The following is a 22,049-nucleotide window of genomic DNA, read 5'->3' on the forward strand; positions in this document are numbered from 1 at the left end:
CACTGCCAGAGGCTGGGAACAAAGTGCAGCCCCCAGAGGACCCCCAAAGCTGCTGGGTCAGACACAGCCAGGCACAGCAGCACTGCTGGCTCCCACTAGGGCTGAGCCCCAGGGCCCAGAGCAGCTGGGCACAGCCTGGAGTGAGAGACAAACCTTCAGTGGAGAAGGCAGCCACAGCCTCACCCAAGGGCCAGGCAGGAGGGAAGTGCCCCCCAATAAACACAGCCCCCAGAGAAAGGCCATGAAAGAACAGGAAGCTTCACACTCACAATGACTCACACACAAAATTACCCACCAGAAAAAGCTCCTTTCATTCTCATATGAGCCCAGCTTCCAACCACTGCCTCTGAGACACCCAAAGCACAACACTCAGGACCATCCTTTCCTCCTCTTTATTCACAAATCTTTAGGATGAGGAAAGGGCACCTGGGGAAAAAGCAGATTTGTATTTTCTTCTTCCTTTTTCTCAAAAAGAAATTCAAATGTCCTGGGAGAAGGGGAGAGGATCCAGGGAAGAAAAGATTTTCCAGATTCATATGAAAAGCACTCCAGTAGCATGAACACAATGATGAAAATAAAGATTTTAAAAAAAGTTTAACTGGCACCCATTTGACTTAATATATAAAAAAAGAATTATCTTCTGCCTTCCTTCTTCTGGCCTTTCAGTTATTTATTTGCTTCTGTTCTGAAAGCATTTGCTTTGTTTTTACACATTTCTTCCATTCTTCTGGTACTATTGTGTCCTGGAAAGAAAAATAAAAAAAATATTAACTCTTCCAGGCAACAAAGCACTGGCCTGTACAGTACAAGTGTCCCCAGACCCCTCATTCTCTCTCAAAAGCAGCTTGTTGGACAAAATTCCCCAAAGCAGCTTATCTGAGTGATAAACCAGCACTGCTCTGGGATGGGGGATGGAATTCAGGGAGCATGGAAATGGTCAGAGAAAATGAAGAATAATTTCTGGTGCAAAAGGCATGAATGTGCCTATTAAATTACAGAATTGAACAAAGAAAAAACAACCCAGGCTGAAGGCAAAACCTGCAAGTACCTTAGCTCCTCCTCTTACCAGGGCTGATCCATCTGCTGGCAATTGTTGGTCCATGTTAACACAGAGTTCTTCATTTCCCCAGGAAGATCAGGCAGGGTTAGCACAGCAAACCCAACTTTTGAGGTCCTTTTGCCCTCCGTGATGCCACACAGGCACACATGGCATGACACTCTTAACTGACACAGCTGGGGCATCAGAAAACTCAGCAATGAGGAAAAATGCTTGTGACTGCACATGGCAGCAAAATCTAAATTAAGGTTTGTGGGTATTAAGTTATTTGCAAGATCTTAGGGCCACAGACAGCTCAGAGAGCTGCAGCCCCTCTGCTCTGAGGGATTTGGGGATGCTCAGCCTGGAGAAGGCCCAAGGGAGGCCTCACTGTGGCCATGCAGGACTTGAAGGGGTTTTTGAAAAGGAGTCAGAGGGATGTTTTATACAGGCAGATGGGGCAGTGGTTTTAAACTGAAAGAGGGCAGGTTTAGATTAGATGTTAGGAAGATTTTTTAAACTCAGAATGTGGTGAGGCACTGGCACAGGTTGCCCAGAGAAGCTGTTGTTGCCCCATCTCTGGAATTTGTTAAAGGCCAGGGTGGATGTGGCCCAAAGCAACCTGGTCTAGTGGATGGTGTCCCTGCCCATGGCAGGGGGTTGGAACTGGAGGGCTTTAAGTTGCCTTCCAACCCAAACCTGTGTGTGATTCCATGATCCTCCAGGATTACTTACAGCCCATTAGGAATGAAGGAGTTAAAATAGCAGGCTGAGGAACAGGAAACATGCAGGCCGTGGAGAACACACTCATGAGGCACTTGGTAACAGGCCACTAAAAAGCTGCAAAGCACTGGCCCAAAGTGATGCTAAAGAGAAGCATCCAGGAGCCTGAACAGCAAACACAGCAGTCAAAAGGACAAGCGACAGCCACCTCCAGTTCCTCTCCAATAACTTGCTGTAGCTTGTTCTGTGCTCAGGTACTTCAGAACACTCCAGGGAGAGAAAAGACAGCAAAGGGTGTTTTTCTGAGGGACATGATGCCAAATTTTCCACAGGTAAAAACTGCAGACAGGAGCACAGTGCACACCTTTTGTGTGGCACAACCTCCCAGTGCTGGTTTTGATTTGCACCATGAAAACTGGGCTCCATTCAACTCCCCAGTGCCTGGAGCACTGACAGTGGATGTGAGGGGAAGCAGATGCTCAGATGTACCTGTGCAGCACATTGTACAATGATCTGTGTCATCACAGGACCCATCCCACAAACTCTTCCTCTGCCCCACAACAAACCAGTGCACTGAGCAAGGAATGAAGCCCTCATGCACACACACTCAGAACTGGGCAGTCCTGCCCCCCACACCACAGTGCACAGAGCAAACTGGGACCTTACCTTTGGGAAACTGGGACCTTACCTTTGGGAATGAAAGGACACAAAGGGCTTTCTGCTGGCAAAGGGCAATGGAGAGCCAGCACAGGACTGTATGGAATGGAGGGGGCTGGGAGCTGCTGCTGCCTGAGCCATCATGGCAGTCCATCAATTCAGTCTAATGGGAGGGTGACCCAGGACTGGGTCGAGCCCTCAGCTGAGAGAGGTGGTGCTGACCTGGCTCAGCTGCACAGAGCTCTCACCAGCCCAAATGAGGATGCAATTCAGCAGGTAGAGTGCCTGGCAGCTGCACAGCCAGAATACTGCAGGTGGGGACAGGGAGTACCAGCAGCAGGGTGGGAACAGCCCCAGTGTCAGCCACTTTCACCATGGTCTCCTCCAGCCAACACTGCCAATAATTTATTTATAGGAGCAATAATATTGTATTATTTCATCACCTGAGAGCTCCTTGATGCCCACAACAGCATATTTACATGTGCACATATCACCACACAGACTTCAGATAATTCAGGAAATCACACAAATGCAATTTAGTCTCAGAGAACATGCCCTGCTAATATGCCCAACCCAGCTGCAGCCAGGGCACCCAAGGACTGATTTAAAGCCCACTAAGCAATGCTGGGGGAAGCAGCTTCAGCTCAGATATTTTTTTGTCAAAGGAGTGAGTGATGAGATGAAATGAAACAGGCAGCATGGCCAGGGAAAGGCAAAATGCAAAAAGGCCCTTACTTCCTGAAGAGCTGGTCACTAGCAAACCCCCTTTTACCGCAGCGTTCTATACTTTGCCAACCTACTGCTCTGCTCTGCAGCGATCCTGCCAAAAGGAGAGAGGGAAAAGGTTCAGAGAAGACAGTAAGGAAGAAAGCAGCCCTGATCCAGCAGCCAGACCCTGTGACAGAAATGCAAAAAGCAAAACCAGGCCTTCTGGTAACTTCTGTAACAAGCTGGTTTATACAGCCAGCCCCCTTCTCAAGCCTGCTGTTGGCCTCCACAGCTTGGCCTCAAAGTGCAATCTGCTTAATTGTCACTGCACTCCAGCATCTGAGACAGGCAGGCACTGCCTTCACAAGAAGATGTCTTTTTGAACTTTAAAGTCGTGTACAAAGGGTTTAACTTTAGCCTCAGAGAGAAGTTTTACTTTCAAATTTGCCATTGTAGTTGCAGCTTCGTGTCATTTACAGCGGAAAAAGCACACGGACACCCCCTGCAGTGGTTTGAAGCAGGAACCAACCACCTGCATTTATGTGCTAACAGAAGCCCTGGTTAAGCCAAGACACTTAGAAATTTGCTTCATTGTATTATTTTCCCCCAAATCTGTATCCTAGGCAATCTGCACTTAATAACAATGTCTCATTACTCATTATTAAATGACATAACAGTCCCAGGGGCAACAAAATTCCCAGAGGAAGTTATGTTAACACAATAAAATGCCAGTGGAGAGAGCTGGACATCTGAGGGAGCAAGGCTGAGAAAGCTGAGAGGACAGTATGAAAATGTTTAATTACATTAATCATCCTCCCTAACACAGCCATAAATGTAGAGATGTTTTAAAGAAAATAAATCAATGCAACCCTCCTGCAAATTATATTCTTATGGGTTTTTTTACAGCTCTTGTCCTGGTTTTAATAGAGTGTAATAAAAAGGTGAGACCCCAGGGATATCTATGCAGGTAGGTATCCAATAGCTCAAAAAGGGGAAAGTAAGGAAAGCACAGGTGTGATGGCAAAGCAGGTCAGTAAATCATCTCCAAAGTCAAATGCTACATTAGTACAAAAGCTTAAGTCCCACATGGAAACTGTGTGTGGCAGAAGTGAAGGACAGGAAATGGTGTGACCTCTAACAAGGCACTGCAGTGGCAGCAAACTGATGCCTGCCCACACCAGGGCAGTCCCCAGACATTGTGTGGCAGAAGACAAGTGTGCAGAATGAATCCAATCGAGTACAGAAAGGAATGCTGTATCCCTAATATCCAGCAGAATTTTCTCTGGGTTTGCCAGTGTTTGTTGCCTCTTGTCTGTTGCTGCATAGCTGATGAGCACTGCTTCCCTTTTCCCTACAATCACCCCTTAGCAAGAGGAACACAGCAGTAATTTACTCCCACCTTACCTTCCTCCTCTTAAAACCTTCATCACAAGCAGAGCTCCCAAATAGTTGGGCCTCCTCTATATTTATAGAGGCTTCCATAATCTAACACTATTCTAAGAGCTTCCTTCAGCACATGCCACATGGCCAATTCTCTGTGCAGGAGCTGCTCCCTGGGCACAGCCCTCACTGCCCTGCCCAGTCAAGAGGCAGGGAATGGGGATGAGCAGCCCAGCCCCACACACAAGGTCCAAGAGCCCAAAGCAGTGACACACAGCAGCACCCTGTCACCTCCTCCCCACTGATGTTAAAGCTCTGGGCCCCCCTTACCTCTTCACAGCTTTCTGAGCCAGCATCCTGTTGCCTGCCAGGAATGTGATGCCACCCAAAATGGCCAAGTACTTCAGAGTCTGGAACATGTTGAGCTGAGTCCAGTAGACATACATGAGTCCCAACATTGCTGGGGAAAAAAAAGACAGCCCATGGCTGAAACTGCATTTCAAAGACCAACCATGTGTCATCCTCAGAACAACTGTGCTGCCAGGCCTAAGCATTTGGTTCCTATCCCATCTCTGAAGCTCTGAATGGCAGCTCTAAAGACCACACATTATTGCTAGGGAATGGAGACATCTGGGTTCGCATTCTGGAGTGAAAATGAGACACTGACAGCTTGCAACCAACTCTCCTGTGGCAGAATTATGGACTATTATAGACATTAAGGGCTATTAAAAAGAGGAGGATACTCTGGATTTCAATAGGGGATATTAACCTCACACATCTGTAAGGGCTTACAGCTTTATAAAGCTTCCAAGTAACCTGACTTGGACTGAGAAACAAAGTGACATTTGAAAATCAATTCAATGTTCTCCCAACCTGCTATGTTTCTGAAATTCTACCAAGACAGTAAATAACTGTGTAACCAAGGACACAATAAAATGGATGAAAAAAATTGGTTCAGCCAAAGAACCAGAAGTGCTTTTATGGGAAGAGCTTTAAAGAAAAGATGTAGCTTTTCACTGTTGAGAGTCCTGCAGGTCCCAATCCCCACAGAACCTCCCCACTCTCAGAGGATAAACATGCAATAAAGTGTGACCTCTGGAAATAAGAAGTTCTATTAAGTACAGATAAATGGAGTGAGAGAGGGGCCTGGATAATGATGGCTGTTATAAGCTGATGGCCAAAACAGGTTTATCACCATATTAACAATCATGAAAAGCAGGAAGGCAGATGGAAACAAGAGAACAAGTGTTATGCTGTTATGTCATTAGAGTTAATAGACCACGAGCCCATTAACCACATGCTCTCATCTCCAACTCCCAGGTGAGGAGGTCAAACACACACAAAGCCTCTGACACTTACCAGCATGTCCCAAGTGGAAAACAATGGTGCTGGGAGCAAAGCTGAAGTTGGAGATGTTGGCACCTATCTTGATCCACTAAAAAGGAAAAGAAACAAAATTGGAGTTAAACAGCCTTGTAAACACAAGTTTTTATTTTAAAATTCAACATCTTTCAAGCCAGTTTAAGATCTTCAGTGAATCCAGTGTATTCTCTAGAGAAGCACTTGTTAATTACTGCAAGAGGAGACAGCAGTAATTTTGCTAAAGGCAGCATTGTTGAGCTCCTTCAATGGAAATGTCTCCTGCTACTTCTGACTGCCCCAATGCAGTTCCTCAAATATCTTAAACTGATGAGAGAAGACTGTTCCAAATTTAAATAATGAAAAAGAAATAGACATTGCTATTTCTACCCAGTTGAATTAATTTCCAATAAAAATAATTTTAAAAAAGGGTAATGCTCTCATTTTGGACTCATCCAAAGAACAGCTATAGACACAAGATATTTGCTCATAGTAGCACTTAGAGTTTTTGACTACAAAAGATAAAGGCATTAAGGGTGGAAAAGAGGAGCAGCAACAATGAGTTTTTTTATTAAAGTGTCACAACCTTGTATATTGTGAACTCCACAGACCAGAGGACATGACTGCCTGAATGCCAGCTTTCACTGAGACTGGCTAATGGGAAATTACTGCTGGAACCAGTTTCATCTTGCAAAAAAGGAATAATTTAACTTGTCTCAGTGAGATTTTTATTGCATTAAGTACTGACCTGATGATACAGTGAGTGGCAGGGGATGGTTCAACTACAGACACTCAAATGTCCATAAATGGGAATTCAATCTGACAGGATTAAGTAACACAGATTTTGTGATGGATTTATTACATGTGAGGCAGAATAACTGCTTTTTTCCTGTGGAAATCTAATGTTATTGCAACTTAATCTGCCCACTGTTATTCAGCATCCCCAGCAGAAGCACACTGAAGAAACTCATCCACCTACTACAACTTGGCAGAAGTGTCATTCTGCTTTGACTACAACCTCAAAAGACCAAACCAGACCAGTGCTGTGCACTGACATCTGCTAGCTGCAACTCCAGCACTGCTGTGCCAGTCATGATTAACCAAAAGTTTTAGCAAGAAGTTGAACTGTCCAACCTCCTAAGTGAGTCTGACAGGATGGGAGAAGTGCTGTTCTTCTATGACCCAGTTCACTCACCAAGATGAGCAGCAAAAGCAGAGGGGAGAGAACCAGTGCTGTGAAAGTGTTGGAGACCACTGTGGGAGGCCTCTTCTCAGGTTCCCTGAAGAGATGCTGCAAACAAACAAAACCAACTGATGAGCAGGAGTGTTCCAACAGAGCAGCTCCTCTGCTCCCAAGTGCTGTTCTCAGAGGTTCCTCTGGGTCAGAGCCATTCTCCTTAAGGCAAAGACTGGCTCTTTAACACACAGTGTCTATTCCAGTCTCTGCACATTTGATTTCTTGCACAGTTAACTTTTCCTTGCACTCAACAGGAGCACTGGTTAGCTTGACATCAGCCCAGAAGGCTGGAATGAAACAGAGACCTTTCTGTGGTCCTTACCTGGCCAAATTTTCATGTTTGGGTCTTTTCACTGACACCAGTTGCTCTCTCATAGCTAGAACACACAGCTTTTTTATTCATACACCACGGAACTCCAACAAATTTCTTTCAATCAAGCAGTAACTCTGGTCTTCCTTTAACTACATTACTTACAAATAAATTATGATGAGAACACATTACACCAAGCCCTCATCTCCACATATAATCTTGACTGTACCTGGATTTCAGGTTTGGGAACAAAGAGGTTCTTGGACTGGACTGTGGATGGTGCATCCTCTTCTGGGAATATGATCACAACATCAGCCTGAAATGAAATTGTGCAGCTCCATGCATTTAGATCTAAATGCATAAAACCTATTCCATTACTGTGCTCTATTTCCCTATTTGACAATCTACAATTTACATAATTTTTTAAGAGAAATTGAGAAAAAGACACCATAATTTTTAAGAAGCCACCTCTCCTAAACAGCGGCAGTAATGTCATTCACCCATCATTAAGAATTGGACTTATTTCCAGCACAGAAAGAACAGAGAGGTTAAACCTTGAGAGCCTGCTGTGAAATTGCATCAAACCCATTCTGAAGCTTCTGCATCACCACATGTGGAAATTAATGTTAATTCCTGTCTTGCTTTGAAGTTTACTTAAAACTTGCAACAACACCAAACCTCAGAGCCCACAAATGGCCAAAAGGATTCTGGTTCACTAAAAAGAACAAAAGATTTGAGCTTTTTGCTTCCAAGCCTGTACCATGCCCTCCTGTCAGACTGTCAGTAATGACAAAACCACATCACCCACTTCCAGCTACATACCACATTCCAAAGGATTGGATTTTCCAGAGTGGCATCTCCAATGATCAGGTAAAGAGTGTAGGTCCCAGAGGCAGAGTCAAATTCAGTTTTTCTTTCAGAGGTATCCAGTTCAAATTTGTACACATTCTTGCTGTCTGGCTCTGCAACAAACACCACCTCCTGGCCAGTCTTTTGGTTGTGAAGTCGAACAAAAGTCTGCAAGGAAGATTGGAACATTCAAGGACTTTTCAGCTAGCAATTTACATTAAAAAAACCATCAGAAGTGTGCTTTTACAGTGCACTCAATCTGTGGAGTTAAATACAACACAATACCAGAGCCAGGAGAGTTTCATTTAACAGACAGACAAAACAAAGTGAATCTCCCAGCTAGTGAGATCAATGATCCTCACAGTACATGTCAGAAACATAAGGCTTCTCAAAACCCATCAAATCTTTTCAAGAGCAACTGTCACTTCAGATGCTTCATGATGGAACATCTTGGTAACACAGCAATGACAAAAATTGTCCTAACCTGGTGAGGGATGAGTTCAGCTCCACTGTTCACATCTATCAGCTGGAAGGATAAAGCAAAGTTCTGATGGCTGTCAGCAGTGAATGAGCCCTTGGCTTTGGCTGGGTAAGCTACCCTAGGAGGGAAAAAACCACACAGAACTGAGGTGATTTTCCAACAGAAGGCCTGGTGCTCAGAGAAACCAAGGCTCCAGTCTAGAGTCAGGGTTGCCCTCCCAGGATCACACAGCCCAAGCTGTTTTACCTGGTTGTTTTTGGTGCAATGCTCTGATCCTTATCCACAGTAGAAAGATCTACATTAGTAATCCCCACTTCTGTGGAAACTTTTACTTTCAGCTGCAACAAAACACAATAGAAAATTCTTCAGAGCACTCTGCATACACCAATTATGGCAAAGTTCACTGGAGATGCTTTAGCTCTTCAGTCCCTCTTCCCCAAAGAGGGTCTTATGACTAAGTACAAGTCAGAGCCTGACCTGCACAGAAGGACCTACAGCAATTTACCTTCTGGCAAAGCTCCAGCACCAGTCACTGACCCATCCCCTTCCTCCCTGCACCAGCAGCCAGCTCTGCAAACACCAACTTCTCAGGCATGCTGGAATTAGCTGCCTTGAGAGAGATGCTTTGAATTAAACAGTCTACCCACCAAGATCCAACTAGCTTTCCTTCTGAACTAGCAGAAGCCAGCTAGTAAAGATTACATCACATTTGATACAACTTCACACTGCCTGTGCATGTGTCCTTCTGCTTTTTGGACAGCAGTTTGAGACAAGAGGTCTCTGGACAGCAACAGTTCTGCCTCTGTTGGCTCCTAAAGCCCAAGAGGTTTCCGTTGACTTTATTACCAGCAGGCAATGCCAAAGCATTCCTGCAGAGCTGCACTTTGTCCAGCAAGCTTTGCTGCACTCACAGCACTCACCCCTCAGTGCAGGGCAGCCAATAAAGCCCTGCCATTTATCTCACTCCTCTGTGCTAAGTGCAGTATAAACCTCAAGGAGAGAAATGATTTCCTGCCCTTTCCCCAGCCCCAAACCACAGCCCATTCAGGCACTGAGCCAGTGGGTTTGACTGATTTCAATTCTTCTCTCAAACACAAGCAGTTACTGCAGTCTGTAGTTTTTAATTAGCACATTTGTTCTCACAGCTTACAAATGCTCCCCTAGAGAATTGAAGTTTCCTTGCCAAGACATTTTTCATCTTATACTACAATTTGTTATTACAGGTTTGCTCATGTGAGCCAGCCCCACACCCTCAGCCTGAAAAATAATTCACAGACAACCTGTAGGAAAAATATGTAAAAACATGAACCAAACTGTTCAGGTCAGACTTCACACACAATCATCTTGGCAATTTCTTTACAACAAAAAGTGTAATTTAAGAGAGAGGCTATCCCTAAAAATGGATCCATTAACATGCAGATGATTCAAGCTAACTTTAGCAAAGCCTTCATTTGTTCCAAGACAGGAGCAAAGAAAGATGGACTAAGAAATAATAATTTAAAAAATGTTGCGTGGAGGCAACTCAGAGCTGCAGCACACAGCCCCCCCCCAACTGCACAGTACACAAACATCTCTCAAATATTTTAATGCCAGGAAATGTAGTCGCTGCCTGAGTAATGACCCACTGGTTTAGCTCATTACTGTCAAAACGATGGTGCATTAAGGACAATTAATGTTAATAACAGTAAGGAAAAAAGCAGCTCCCCAGCAGTCCTCCCCCATAACAATGTGTCTTATTAGCAGCAGTTCCCACAAAGCTGCTGGAGCTAATACATTCCTGCAAGTGCCTCCCTGTGCCAGCCCCAGCTTAAGCAGGACAATCCAGCCCCTTCTGACACCCCTGAGGGCCATTAGTGCTCCACTGACAGAGCCAATTTGATACTCAGACTAAAGGTCAGCTGTTGTGTCTTCCTCCACTTCAAGCTAAATATGTGGGAAGACTTGAAATGTTAATTGTTTCCTTAAATAGGTGATTGAGGGCAAAAATTAACCCTGGGAATGGACCTCTTTGGAGAAGAGCATTCTCAGCTGTTGACACTGGGGTGACTACATGAGCAGTCAGAGAGGTCACATTCCTCTCACTGTAACAAACTTGAGGAAAGTGAAACTCCAAATGTTTATATAAAACTGCTCTTCAGAAAGGTGTGGTCTAAGAGCTTTTGCCACCAAAATACGGCTGTGTATGCATGAAAAGACTTCATCTGCTTTGGTCACTGCTTCTCCACTACAAAATCTTCACCATCTATACAGTTTGGAAATGCCAAGACTCCCTTGACTCTCTTGTAGGGTTTCAGACCTTATACAAACAGACAACAACAAATGCTCAGCTTCCACACAGCAGGCAAACATCAGACAACTGACAGCCAAGCCTTGAGATTTATGGGCTCAACTCTGGAATGCTCTGAAGAACTAAGACTGGAAATCATTTCTGCATATCGACTTAGCGCTGCCATATGAACACCTCCCCTGTTATCCTTTGTTCATACGCTGTCAGATCAGCATCTAAGTGATAAGACAGGTTTGAAATTTACACAAATCCCTTTTGATCATGTTTTAATCTGGTTACTGGCCATAATCCTGAGTCAAAATCCAATGCATTATAGAAAAGCATGTGATAGAAATTCCATACAACTGGCAACATCTTTCACAAGTATAAATAAAAAGCTGTTTCAGTGACTAGGCAAAGAATCAAAATACATCAAAGAGCACACCCACCTCCACTTTATTAGCAATAAATCGCTTATCTCCATCTACACTGATAGAGAAATCATAATATCCACTAGCAGGTTTCACATTCATGAAGTTCAGCTCAAAGAAATCTCTGTAACACAAAAACCCAAGGTGTCAACAAGTCTCCAAATATGGTACATTAAACAGGTAAACAAACACAGCATAAAACTAACATTTCTAAGTGCAGCAGGAAAAGAATTCTTCAAAGTTGGCCAAAGTCAAAGAAACATTGGAATTTCCCACTCCCATTCAAAAGAAAAAACAACAGAAATTCACCATCACCACCAAATGTGATCAGTCACTCTACACTAACAAAACACAACCACAGCATTTTAAGTTTTCTACCACAGAAAGATTTCTCTGGTGGAAAATATTTTTGGAAAATAAGTCTAACATTGCTTAAATAACACCTATTTGTCTTACTCTAAAAATAATCTTATTTTCTTACCCAGAGAGAGTAAATGGTAGCTGTTGAAGGACAGTGGCTTTGCTGGACACAGACTTGGCTTGGTCCAGCTTTACAGAAACTTGAGTCAGTAGCTGGGACATAACATTGGTCACTTGAAGCTATGAGAAAAAAAACCAGCATTTCTGTGAGACATGGCCCAGAAGGAATGCAGGAGCACAGACAACTCAGTGTTACACACCCAGAGCTCTCCCCTGCTCAGCATCCCAGCCTCCCTGGCTCTTTCTAACACAAGAGGGGAGGTGAAGAGCTGACTTCCACATCATGCCTTCTTGGTAAGCTGAGGTTCCTAAAAATCACTTCACAAAAGCCCTACAATCCCAGACCTGCTGGAGCCTCAGCCACAGAGCTAAAAGTGAAAGGCAGCTTACACTTTTGTCAGCCCAGAGCTACAGCAGCACAGACTGAGCCAAGCTGTGGGGCTAAGGCTTACCCTGAGCAGGGGCTGGTGATGAGACACAGCTGCAGGACCATCAGGGACAATGATGATGGGCAGGTGGAAGCGGTTCTGGGACAGGGCACCTGCAGCACGAGCAATGCTGAAAGCCTCTGACAGAGTCTCAAAGTTCTTCTTGCTAAAAATGGCATTCATCAGCTGGATGACCTGATCCTGAAAGAGGAAAAGCCAACCACATATAAGCAGCAGCAGCTTCCCACAACATTGCAAACTGGCTGAGTATTATGTTATTAATGAAAACATCATTCATAAAAGACTGTTTAATTTTCCATTTGCTTTAAAACCAGTTCAAATTATGAGGCAACCCAAAAATTATCTACCTTTGGAATTTCATGTGCATTCTTATTCTTGGCTGGGAGGCTCCAACCACAATGGCTGGAACTGTATCAAGAACTTGGAAAAGCAGAAAATAGATCCACCTCTGCAAATGCTGTGTTTCAGAGTAAAAAGATGTCATCAGCTCAACTACCCAGACTGCATGTGGCTGCAAAAAGACAAATTGGCTGCAAGAGCTGCACAACTCTCCTCATACAGAGGAGCAGAACCAGGCTTGGTGTCCTGGCTGGGAAAGCCATGGAACAAAGCACCCCAATGGCTCTGGAAGGAGCCAGCCTAGGTCCAGGCAGGCTTATCCCCTGAGGCTCAGCAGTGTCCTCAGGCTAAGAGGATTAGCTTTAAAGCAGTACCACCAGGAGCACAGAGCCAGCTCTGCCTCTGGGATGTGCCAAAGCTCATTTGTTCTCCCCAAAGCAGGAGTGGGACAGCATCCCCCAGCTGGCTTTGCAGGCTGACTCAGTAGGGTTAGGGCATCTGCACCACTCTCTGCACATTATTCATTACCCCTCATTATTCAGCTTCTTCCATCCCTCCCTGCTAGTCTGGAAAACAGAGGGATGGCTACCTGGACTTTGATCCAAAGCAAGGATTTTGGGCTAAACCCTAATGAGAATGAGTACAAAGACAATCTCAAATAAAGCAATAAAGATACAAGTTAGTGACCTGCAAAGAACACTTCTAAATGAAATTCACTGCACATCAAATTTTCACTTTTCTGCTTTGTACCAGTGAACACCAAACAACATCACAACTAGAGAAAGCATCCAGACAAATGCCACAAAACTCCTGCACAGTGCAAATCCTGCAGTGTTTTTCATGCCTGTGGAGGGCATGGCACTGCTCCAGACCTTAATCAGCAACTGACACTCTCACTGAACTTGTGGGGAGAAAAAACCAGGGAGTTATTTTTTACAAACACTACATGTTATTTTTTATAGACAGTTTTGTGGCATTCCAAAGGCACTCTCACAATTCAACAGAGATAAAGCCTCCAGCCCCAACAGCAACACTTCTGACAGCACAATTCTGAAAAAAACAAAACAATTTTCCTTAATTGGTCTTTTTTTAAAGCATCATTTGGACGCTGACAGTTTGAATTGCATGTGGCAGAATCACCACCTCAAAAATGACATTAAAATTACTTTGCATTAATCTGTTTGGCAGCAGTGTGGAAAAGAGCCAGGACTGAACTCAGATGTCTTTCACTGGCTTCTGCCTTAACCCTGCCACTTTGGCTCATGCTTTAGGGAACTGCCATTCTCACTCCAAAGTACATCTAACTCCATTAACTTGTGGGAAAAAAAAATAAAAATCAAGTGGATAGCTTGCAGTAATGACTTCTGGCTTAAACAAGATCAAAAGAAATTTCCAGCAGTCTTTCATCTTAGACAATAAGTTTTTTCATCTGGATTCCTGCAGGCACAAGGTAATGTTGTCTCTCTTTTGGGCACCCCAAACTGGGGTGCCTGCATTTCCTCACAGATAAATAACATTTGCAAAACACCTTGAAATGCTGGAAAGTGCTGCAAGTGCCAAATACCAGAACAAACTCTGAAACAAGGGTTTTTTTCAACACCACGGCTCAATAAACAAAGAAAAACTAAGCTTCACTTGCAATTTCCTTCTGTACACTTGAAAAAGCAAAAAACCCAACAAATCCAGCCTGTGATCTTTAAGTTGGAATTTCCTCTTAGATACTATTTCCTAGCATTCCCTCCACAATGTCCCTTTTAACTGAGTGTGCTCAGTATTTTTTGCAGTAGAAATTCCACCCAGTCACACCAGGCTCTGGCACTGCCCCACAGGGACTGAGCAGATCCTTTCTGGGAGCTGGAGTGTGCAAGGAAGGAAAGGGCAGGTACACACCTCCTTTATTGCTGGCTCTGTACCCACATGGTCTGACAGCTTATAGGCAGCAGCAACAAACAGGGCAGTAGTCTCAATTCCTTCTTCAAACTGCAGGTAAACTCCACCCAGGTCATCCAAGCGAGCCACAAGATCCTGGCAGAGAGAGTTATTAAAATTCCAATTGCATTCTAGAGGATCCACGGGAGTGAACTCTCCTGTTAGCTCTTTAATTAGGAATTATCTGTATGGGATCAATGATATATTTTGTAATTGTTATTTAGAAATAGCAAGAAAGAAAATCCTCCAGCCTTTAGTGGATTTAATTATATGTAAATGTCAGGACTGTGTATTTTTCAGTCCACTGTGAAACAGATAAAAGCCCAAGGAATTACCTGCTTGAAAGCCAAGCCACATCATGCAGGCAGACAATTAGCCAGGCTGGTTTTTCATTTTGTTTTTCACATTAATACATCGTTTAGTTCTAAAGCAATCTAGCAAATTTGTGAGTAATTAGAGAGCACAGTGTGTTCCTACCTCAATCTCCTCAACAATGCTACTTAGATCTGCCTGCTGGGACAGGTGAGATGCCGTCTCCAAAGCCTGGATGGTTCTTCAACAAGAACAAACAAAACCAAACAAGTGTGTGATTACTCCTTTCTTAAAAGCCAAACATCATTTAAATCAAAGCAACTGCATTTTCTATTCTGAATGAAGTGTAAAACAGCTGCTCCTGCCTTCAGTTCACTCAACAGAATGAATCTGAAGTGATTTAGTGTGAACTTGGCATTCATTAGAGTGTCACTTTAGCTGCATCAGAACTGCAAGGACTCAGAGCAGAGAACAAACTGATCCCTGCAGAGCACAGATCCCAGACTCGCCTCTGAGGCTTCCAGGAATCCACTTTTTTAGTCAGCAAGGCAAGTTTTAAAGTTTCCCTTTCTTCCCCAGCCTTTAAGGGACATTCTGTTCTCTTGTTTCAGAGTGAAACAAATTTTTTTGGTGATAAATGCCAAGATTCCTTCAGCTCACTGGTACATATTTTCCAGCTCACAGTGCAGGCACCCCAGACTACAAACAGGGCTGAGAAAGAGCATTAAGTCTGTGCAACCATAAATGACACAGAATCATGGTTAGGTATAAAGTAAAAATTCTGTTATCAATCCTTTTAAGTGGAGGCTTTTTTGGCATACCATCCCTTTAGTGACCATTATCCTTGAACTAAAGTGAATAAATAAGTTCATTTACAAAATCATATAAAAACAGCTCCAAAACTCAACCCCCATATATTTTGTTGCCCCGAGAAACAATAATGAACTGGACAGCACCTACTCTAACACACCTATATTCCAAATATTAAGCAATAAAACAGTTTTTAATTCAAACCCCAGCAGCCTGGAGGGTAAACACACAAATCCCTCCTGTGTGAGACTCACGCCAGCACGCTCTCCTCCTTGCTGAGCCGAGCACTGAGAGCACTCAGAGCTTCCTGGGATGCCAAGGGAAGGCCAAAGCCACTCAGGGCACCCACAGCATGGAAGATCTGGGTGACTGAGGAATCCTCACTGACAGCTGCCAGCAGCAGCTCCCTGGTCTCATTTGAAATGGTGACCTGAGGAAGAGCACAGGGAACACTGTGATTCACATTTGAAAAAAAAAAAGGTCTTTAAATCACCTCTGATTCCCTCTGGAGCAATACTAGATTGGTGAACTTCTATAAAATTCTGGGGGAAATCCTTTTGTAATTCATTACTTTTTAGTTTAATTGATTAAATCTTAAAGTTTTGCTGTCAACCATCAATTAATCAGGATAACCCATTCAGAGGTATCCTGGTAACCTGCTACAGCTTTTCATGTGGCATCACCTCACTGTGTAGTAGCCATGGGTACTGATGGCAGAGAGGGCTTGGGTAACCCACCCCAGCTCAGCAAGGGTGCTCTGCACCTGTACCCAGCACCAGACAGTCTGTCACACACACAAAGAGCTTCTAATTGACACAGTGCTGAGGATTCTAACAAAATGTGCTGCCTTTTTGTGTTTAATTAAAGAACATCCCCTCGGAATTACCCTGGGCCAAATACTTGTGTTACATATTTACACTCTGCCTTGTGCAGAGCACACCCAAACATTTATTTACCGAAGGCACAACAGAGAACAATCCACTAAAAGAAAGTAAAACTTGAGCATAAAATAAACACAAGAAAAATATCAAGGCAAGTATTTCCTTGTTAGTATCTGTCTGCAGAACTCCACACTCACCTCACAGCCTGACAGCACCTGCATGGCCTGGGCAGCATAAAAGAGGGATTCAACACTGCTGGAGTCCACATGAGATTTGATGAACTTGCATGCAGCCTGTGCAGAAACAGAAGTTAAACCACTGAGAAGAGATTTAAATGACACTCTAAGACAATTCCATGAACACTGTGCATTTTTATTTCCCCCAAATCCTACTCTGCCAAGTGCTGCACAGAAACAAGGGTGGCTCCTCCTAAAAGACATAAGGAATTTTCACATAAGCTCTACGGCAACCATAATTCAAACCTAAATTGAGTAAAATTATAAAGCCTATCAGAATTAAAGCCTAACAGGTGTATTTAGTAGGGCAAACCCTCCAGGATAGAGAACAGATGAAGAGAAATTCTGTAGGTGAGCTGTGTATCACACCATCACTAATGGATACATATACAGAATTTCAAAAGAGAAAAACGGAGCAAGCAGGTACAGCATAAAGGCAAGCAATGTCTGCTTGTTAATTTGTGTTAATGACAGCTGGACAGATGGGATGCATTTTAACCAGAAAATAATCAAGAATTTAACTGCTCCTGAATTCAGCACTTGAACTGAAACAAACTAATGGGAGCTCTATTTAACAGTACAGTGCACTAAATGTGCCACAGGCAGGGAACTTATTCACCAGGCAGTTAAACAAATTGATATCCCCGGTAACATCACAGCGGGCCCTGGAGGAGCGAGCCCTGAAGGCGCCATTCACAGCAGTGAGTGTCAGCGAGCCAGGGCCACGCTACTGCCCGCACAAAAATGCAATTTATCCAAATAGTACATGACAGTCGCCAATTACCAGTGATACTTCGGTACTTACTAAGGATACAATGCTTTTATAAACGCTTTACATCTCCCTGCCCAAGCAGAGCTGTCTCTATAAACCCATATTATATTAATAATTCGTCATTCACTGCTATGCAGCAGCCTCACACAGCAAAGCGCCCCCGGGCAGCGATACCCGGGCTCTCCCCCGCTCACCTTTTCGTCCGCCACCCTCACCCCGAGGCTGCTGAGCCCCACGATGGAGTAGAAGGCGGAGCGCACGTCCGTGAAGGGCCGCTCCAGCACCGCCCGCAGCCGCGCCAGGTCGCGGGCATCGAGACGATGACTGGGGACAAGGGCCTGGGCACAGGCGAGGAGAAGCAGGAAGCCGAGCGCCGCCTCCAGACGCAGCCGCGGGCCTGCGGAGAGATAACCGCGTTACCCCGCGTGCCCCCATCCCCGCGGCACCGACACCGACCCGGCCCTGCCGCCCTCGCCTCACCCGGCGCCGCCATGATGCCGCTCCCTCCCGCGCCACGGCGCCGCTTCCGCCCCACGCCCCGCCCCGCCCGGAACGCGCCATCATGCCACGAGGGGGGGTGAGAGGGACGGTGTATTATGCGAGCGTCCCTCAGCTCCACTGCTGCTCGCTACGACAACGGAGAAACTGTGAATGAGAGTGAAGCGAGCTGGGCGGGAGAGACAGCTGGGTGGGGGGGGTTAGAGACGGGGCTGCCAGGCCACGGGAATGAATAATTCCCCCCGGGTTGCGGGAGTGGTACGGGCCTCCCGGCGGGCCTCGGGGGCGGCCCCTGGCGGGGATGTGGGCTGCGCTGATTGGCCAGGGCGCCTTAAAGGGGCCGTGGCGGGCAGGTGTCTGAGGGCCGTGCCCGGTTGTGCGGCGCGCTGTGCTGGGCTGTCATGGCCCGGATTTCTCACAAGCAGCCGTGCCAGGCCGTGCCATGCCTGCCATGCCCAGGGAATGGTCCCAGCCCAGCCTGGCAGAGCTCCAGGGCCGTGGGGACACCGCTCCCCGGCACAGGGTGGGGTGGTTGGGGTGTCTGTGCAGGGCCAGGAGTTGGACTCCGTGATCCTCATGGGTCCCTTCCAACTCACAATATTCCAATCCATGTTCTGTTTTGATTCTGTGATTGTCCAGTGTTTTGTTTCAAGGGAAAGAGGAATGGGCTGCCTGGCTGAGAGCTGCCAGCAGTGAGGTCAGGAAACTGAACGGTAACTGAGGGAAAGGTAATTTTGGAAGTGGGAGATGACAGCCACTGACTCATTGACCACCTACTCCAAACAGACCCCAGACTCCAATGGAGGGAAGAACTCTGCCTGTGGACTCATTAGCATGAGACAGGATTTAGCACTCAGAGGACTGAGTGCTAATTAACAAAAAGCTCTGTAATTTGCAACCAATGAATATTAATAGCTTTGTTAAAATGTATAAATAATGTAAAGTCTTGATAAGCAGGGAGCCAGCCTTTTATGGATTATCACTCAGCTCCCTACTTTGTGCAAATTAAAAAAAACCAAAATACCTCCCCTTGGTGTGTGAATTGGTGCTGCACGCCAGCCCATGCATGGAACAACAATCCTGTGCCACAGGCCATGTAGTGTTCAATCTTGTTTTCCATCTGTTCATTTCTTCCCCCTTGTTTTTCCTTAAGTATCAAATAAAAAGAGACAAAAAAATCAAGTGTAATGTTAAGCCCCAGCTCTGCTGGGCACAACCCAAACCTCTCGTTTAACCACGCTGGATTTCCTGTGGGAATAAATAGCAGTGATTATTTCAGGTGGCTCTCGGGAATGGCCATGGCCATGCTATCAGGGTCCTGCAGTTCCTTCAGCAAAACAATGTACAAATTAAGGTGGAAAATAGCATTTTTCCCTGTGAGCCCCTGGGGATGGGCACACAGGGGACACAGCAAGCCATGGGTGACAGACACCCATCCCACTGCTCACTGCCCTCCTGGAAGGCCCCAAAATTTGGGGAAAAGGGCTGTGATTCCTCCTGCAGAGGGCACTGGGAACTTGTTCTTTCTGTTTTCTAGGAAAGATCCCCTGGAGCCGGTGCAGCTGCCACTTGCACACCAACCCTGCTGCCTCTGCTCACCCTGGGGCTGGGGACATTGGTGTGACATGGACAGAGCTCTTGGGGGAAAGCCAGGAACCAAGAGCTGCTTAGTGTGGAACAGCCGCTGCTGAGAAACCAGCCTGCTCTGCTTCTCCCTCTGTGTCAGAGAGATGTCAGCTCTGCAAGGGCTCCCTGGTAGTGTTTAAAGCCCAGCTGAGGTGTGCTGCCCACAGGTTGGTTTCCACAGTGCTGACCCACCAATCTCACTTAAATCCCCCAATTATTGAGCCTGAACAATGTCTGAGACAACAGGAACACACAGCTTTGAACATGTGCCATGCAGAGGATGCTGCCTTGCACTGGGTCACTCCTGTCCTGGTCTCCCTTGGCAGATGTAGCTCCTCTGGAGTGCAAAATCCTGTCAGTGCAAAATTCCTGGGGGGAGGAAGAAAATGTCCTGCGCAGGTGTGCCTGATTTTGCTGTTTTGTCTGAGAAAATGCTTTTGCTTTGCTAGGGTTTGTGTCACCTCACATTTTGCAGTAACCAAATGTAACATTTTGGCCATCTGAGATGGCATTTCCCATTCCATTGCCCTTCCTGGTGACAAACCAGGCTGAGGGGAAGATGATTTGCCCAGAACTGGAGCAAAGCCGAACTAAAATGAACTCAAAACCCTTTGTGAGATGGATTTTTCTTCTCTTCAAACTATCAGGTGAATCTTTAACCTCACCCTATTCCAGTCCATATCAGGAAATGGCCACACAATGCCCAGGGGTGCTGGGACCTCTCAGGGTGCCTGACCCCACCCCTGCCCCAGGGAAGGATCCTCAGGGGCCATGGGGACCCTGGCTGGCCCCAGTGCCTTCACCCAGGGCTGAAACGCTCCACATGCACCAGCCCAGCCTCAGGAGGAGGCTGGGGACTCCCAGCCAAATTCTTCTGCTATGACAGATGGAAATGGGACATTTCCTTTCCTTTTTTTTTTGAGATGAGAGGAAAAAAAGCTAAAGGCCATTTGTGCAATTAAGAGCCTTAAATGTGGATTTTATTTCAATGTAATGGGATGGTTATTGCATATAAAAGGAGAGCCAGATGGTTGTTAAAACCACATTTACCAAGTTCTAATAACTGTGAATTTGACCTGCAGCCCATCAAGAGCTGCAATCCCTCATTGTAAAATAGCTTGGGAGTGTCACCCCCAGATTCTCTGGCTGATCCTTGCTGGGACCTTTGGGCACAGCAGCACTCACTGATCAGGCAGATTTGCCCTGATGGAGCAGGACAGAGGGATGAGGAGGTGGAATACATCTGCCAGCTTGGGGAGGAGGGCCAGGACCCCTCTGTGGGGTGCAGGGCAGTGCAAAATCTCTGCACATCCAGGGCAGAGCTCTCCTCTGCTGCTCCACCTGGAGCTGGGGACTTGGGAGAGGGAGCAGTGAGGGTGAAGGAGAGTGGAGAATGGTGGGTGGAAGATGGAGGATGGAAGGTGAAGGATGGAGAGTGGAGAATGGTGGGTGGAATGTGGAGGGTAGAAGATGCAGGATGGAAGGTGGAGGGTGGAAAGTTGAGGCTGTAGCCTGTAGAATAGGTGGAAGGTGGAGCATAGAGGAGGATTGGGAAGAAGCTGGGTTTTGACTTCTTCTTCTCCTGTGGGAACTTTGTTTAAACTTGTGCAGGCAGGGAAGGATCAGGGTGAATCCTTGCAGGGAAGTGCAGCTCTCATCCCCCAGTGCCTCCCAACACCTGCTGCCCACAAGGCACAGGATCCAGGCAGCTCCTTGCCTGCAGCAGCCCTTCTGCAGCACCTCTGGGCTGCATCTGGCCCCCGTGCAGTCAAGAGGAGCCCAGGACAAGCAGGGGAGTGAGCCCCCAGACCTGTGGGCTGGGCTGTGGCATCCCTCCCCCCCAGCTCTGCCTGCCAGCAGCACAGCTGGCCTTCCTTCTTTGGTAAAGATTCCAACAATTCCCTTTTTAGGCTTAATACACCAGTGCAGGGAAGGAACAGGAGCCTGCTCCCCAGCCCAGCTTTGGGAAGCAGTCCCTGCTCTGAATGCTCGCAAAGGGCTTTCCAAGACAGCCCTTCTGTGCCTGGCAGCTCCTGCCCCACTGCAGGGGCACCTCACAGGTGATCAGCTGCCCAACCTGCCTTCCCAGGACCACACCTCACCCAGCCAGCATGAAGGTATTGTTGTGCTGGCAGCAGTCTGCTTTCCTTATTATAACTGCTGGAAAGCTCTCACTGATGAATCCCAGCTGGGAGATTTTTTTTTCCCCTAGGTTTATTAAATTGTTGATATGGATTTCTCTGCAGAGCCATTTGCCCTCCCTTTCCCACCCCTCTCTGT

At 46.0% G+C, this 22,049-nt stretch overlaps 1 protein-coding gene across 2 annotated transcripts; it reads right to left on the bottom strand.

Annotated features, from left to right (window-relative positions):
* Positions 1-378: 378 nt before the first annotated feature.
* Positions 379-18,161, bottom strand: RPN2 (ribophorin II). Of its 2 annotated transcripts, XM_059480631.1 has the most exons (18): positions 18,126-18,161; positions 17,840-18,042; positions 16,835-16,930; positions 16,011-16,186; positions 15,112-15,187; positions 14,596-14,730; positions 12,370-12,546; positions 11,919-12,037; positions 11,456-11,561; positions 8,987-9,078; positions 8,744-8,858; positions 8,233-8,427; positions 7,640-7,726; positions 7,059-7,154; positions 5,864-5,939; positions 4,835-4,964; positions 3,152-3,236; positions 379-743 (listed from the first exon to the last, which is right to left on the bottom strand). In XM_059480631.1, exons 1-17 carry the CDS (start codon positions 18,136-18,138, stop codon positions 3,185-3,187), a joined length of 1,944 nt encoding a protein of 647 aa, XP_059336614.1. In that variant the 5' UTR covers positions 18,139-18,161; the 3' UTR covers positions 379-743; positions 3,152-3,184. The 2 variants fall into 2 exon arrangements, with proteins under 2 accessions (XP_059336614.1, XP_059336613.1); XM_059480630.1 differs by lacking the exon at positions 3,152-3,236 and having other exon boundaries at positions 18,126-18,153.
* Positions 18,162-22,049: the final 3,888 nt, after the last annotated feature.

The sequence above is a fragment of the Ammospiza nelsoni genome, chromosome 12, assembly GCF_027579445.1.
Source record: "Ammospiza nelsoni isolate bAmmNel1 chromosome 12, bAmmNel1.pri, whole genome shotgun sequence".
In the NCBI taxonomy this organism is placed as follows: Eukaryota; Metazoa; Chordata; class Aves; order Passeriformes; family Passerellidae; genus Ammospiza; species Ammospiza nelsoni.

Coding starts and splice junctions, on each gene's coding strand:
- RPN2 (XM_059480631.1), bottom strand. Junction 9,079..11,455: donor TTATTGCTAATAAAGTGGAG/GTGGGTGTGCTC, acceptor GTTTTGTTGCAG/CTGAAAGTAAAAGTTTCCAC. Junction 8,428..8,743: donor CTGAACTCATCCCTCACCAG/GTTAGGACAATT, acceptor TCTTCCTTGCAG/ACTTTTGTTCGACTTCACAA.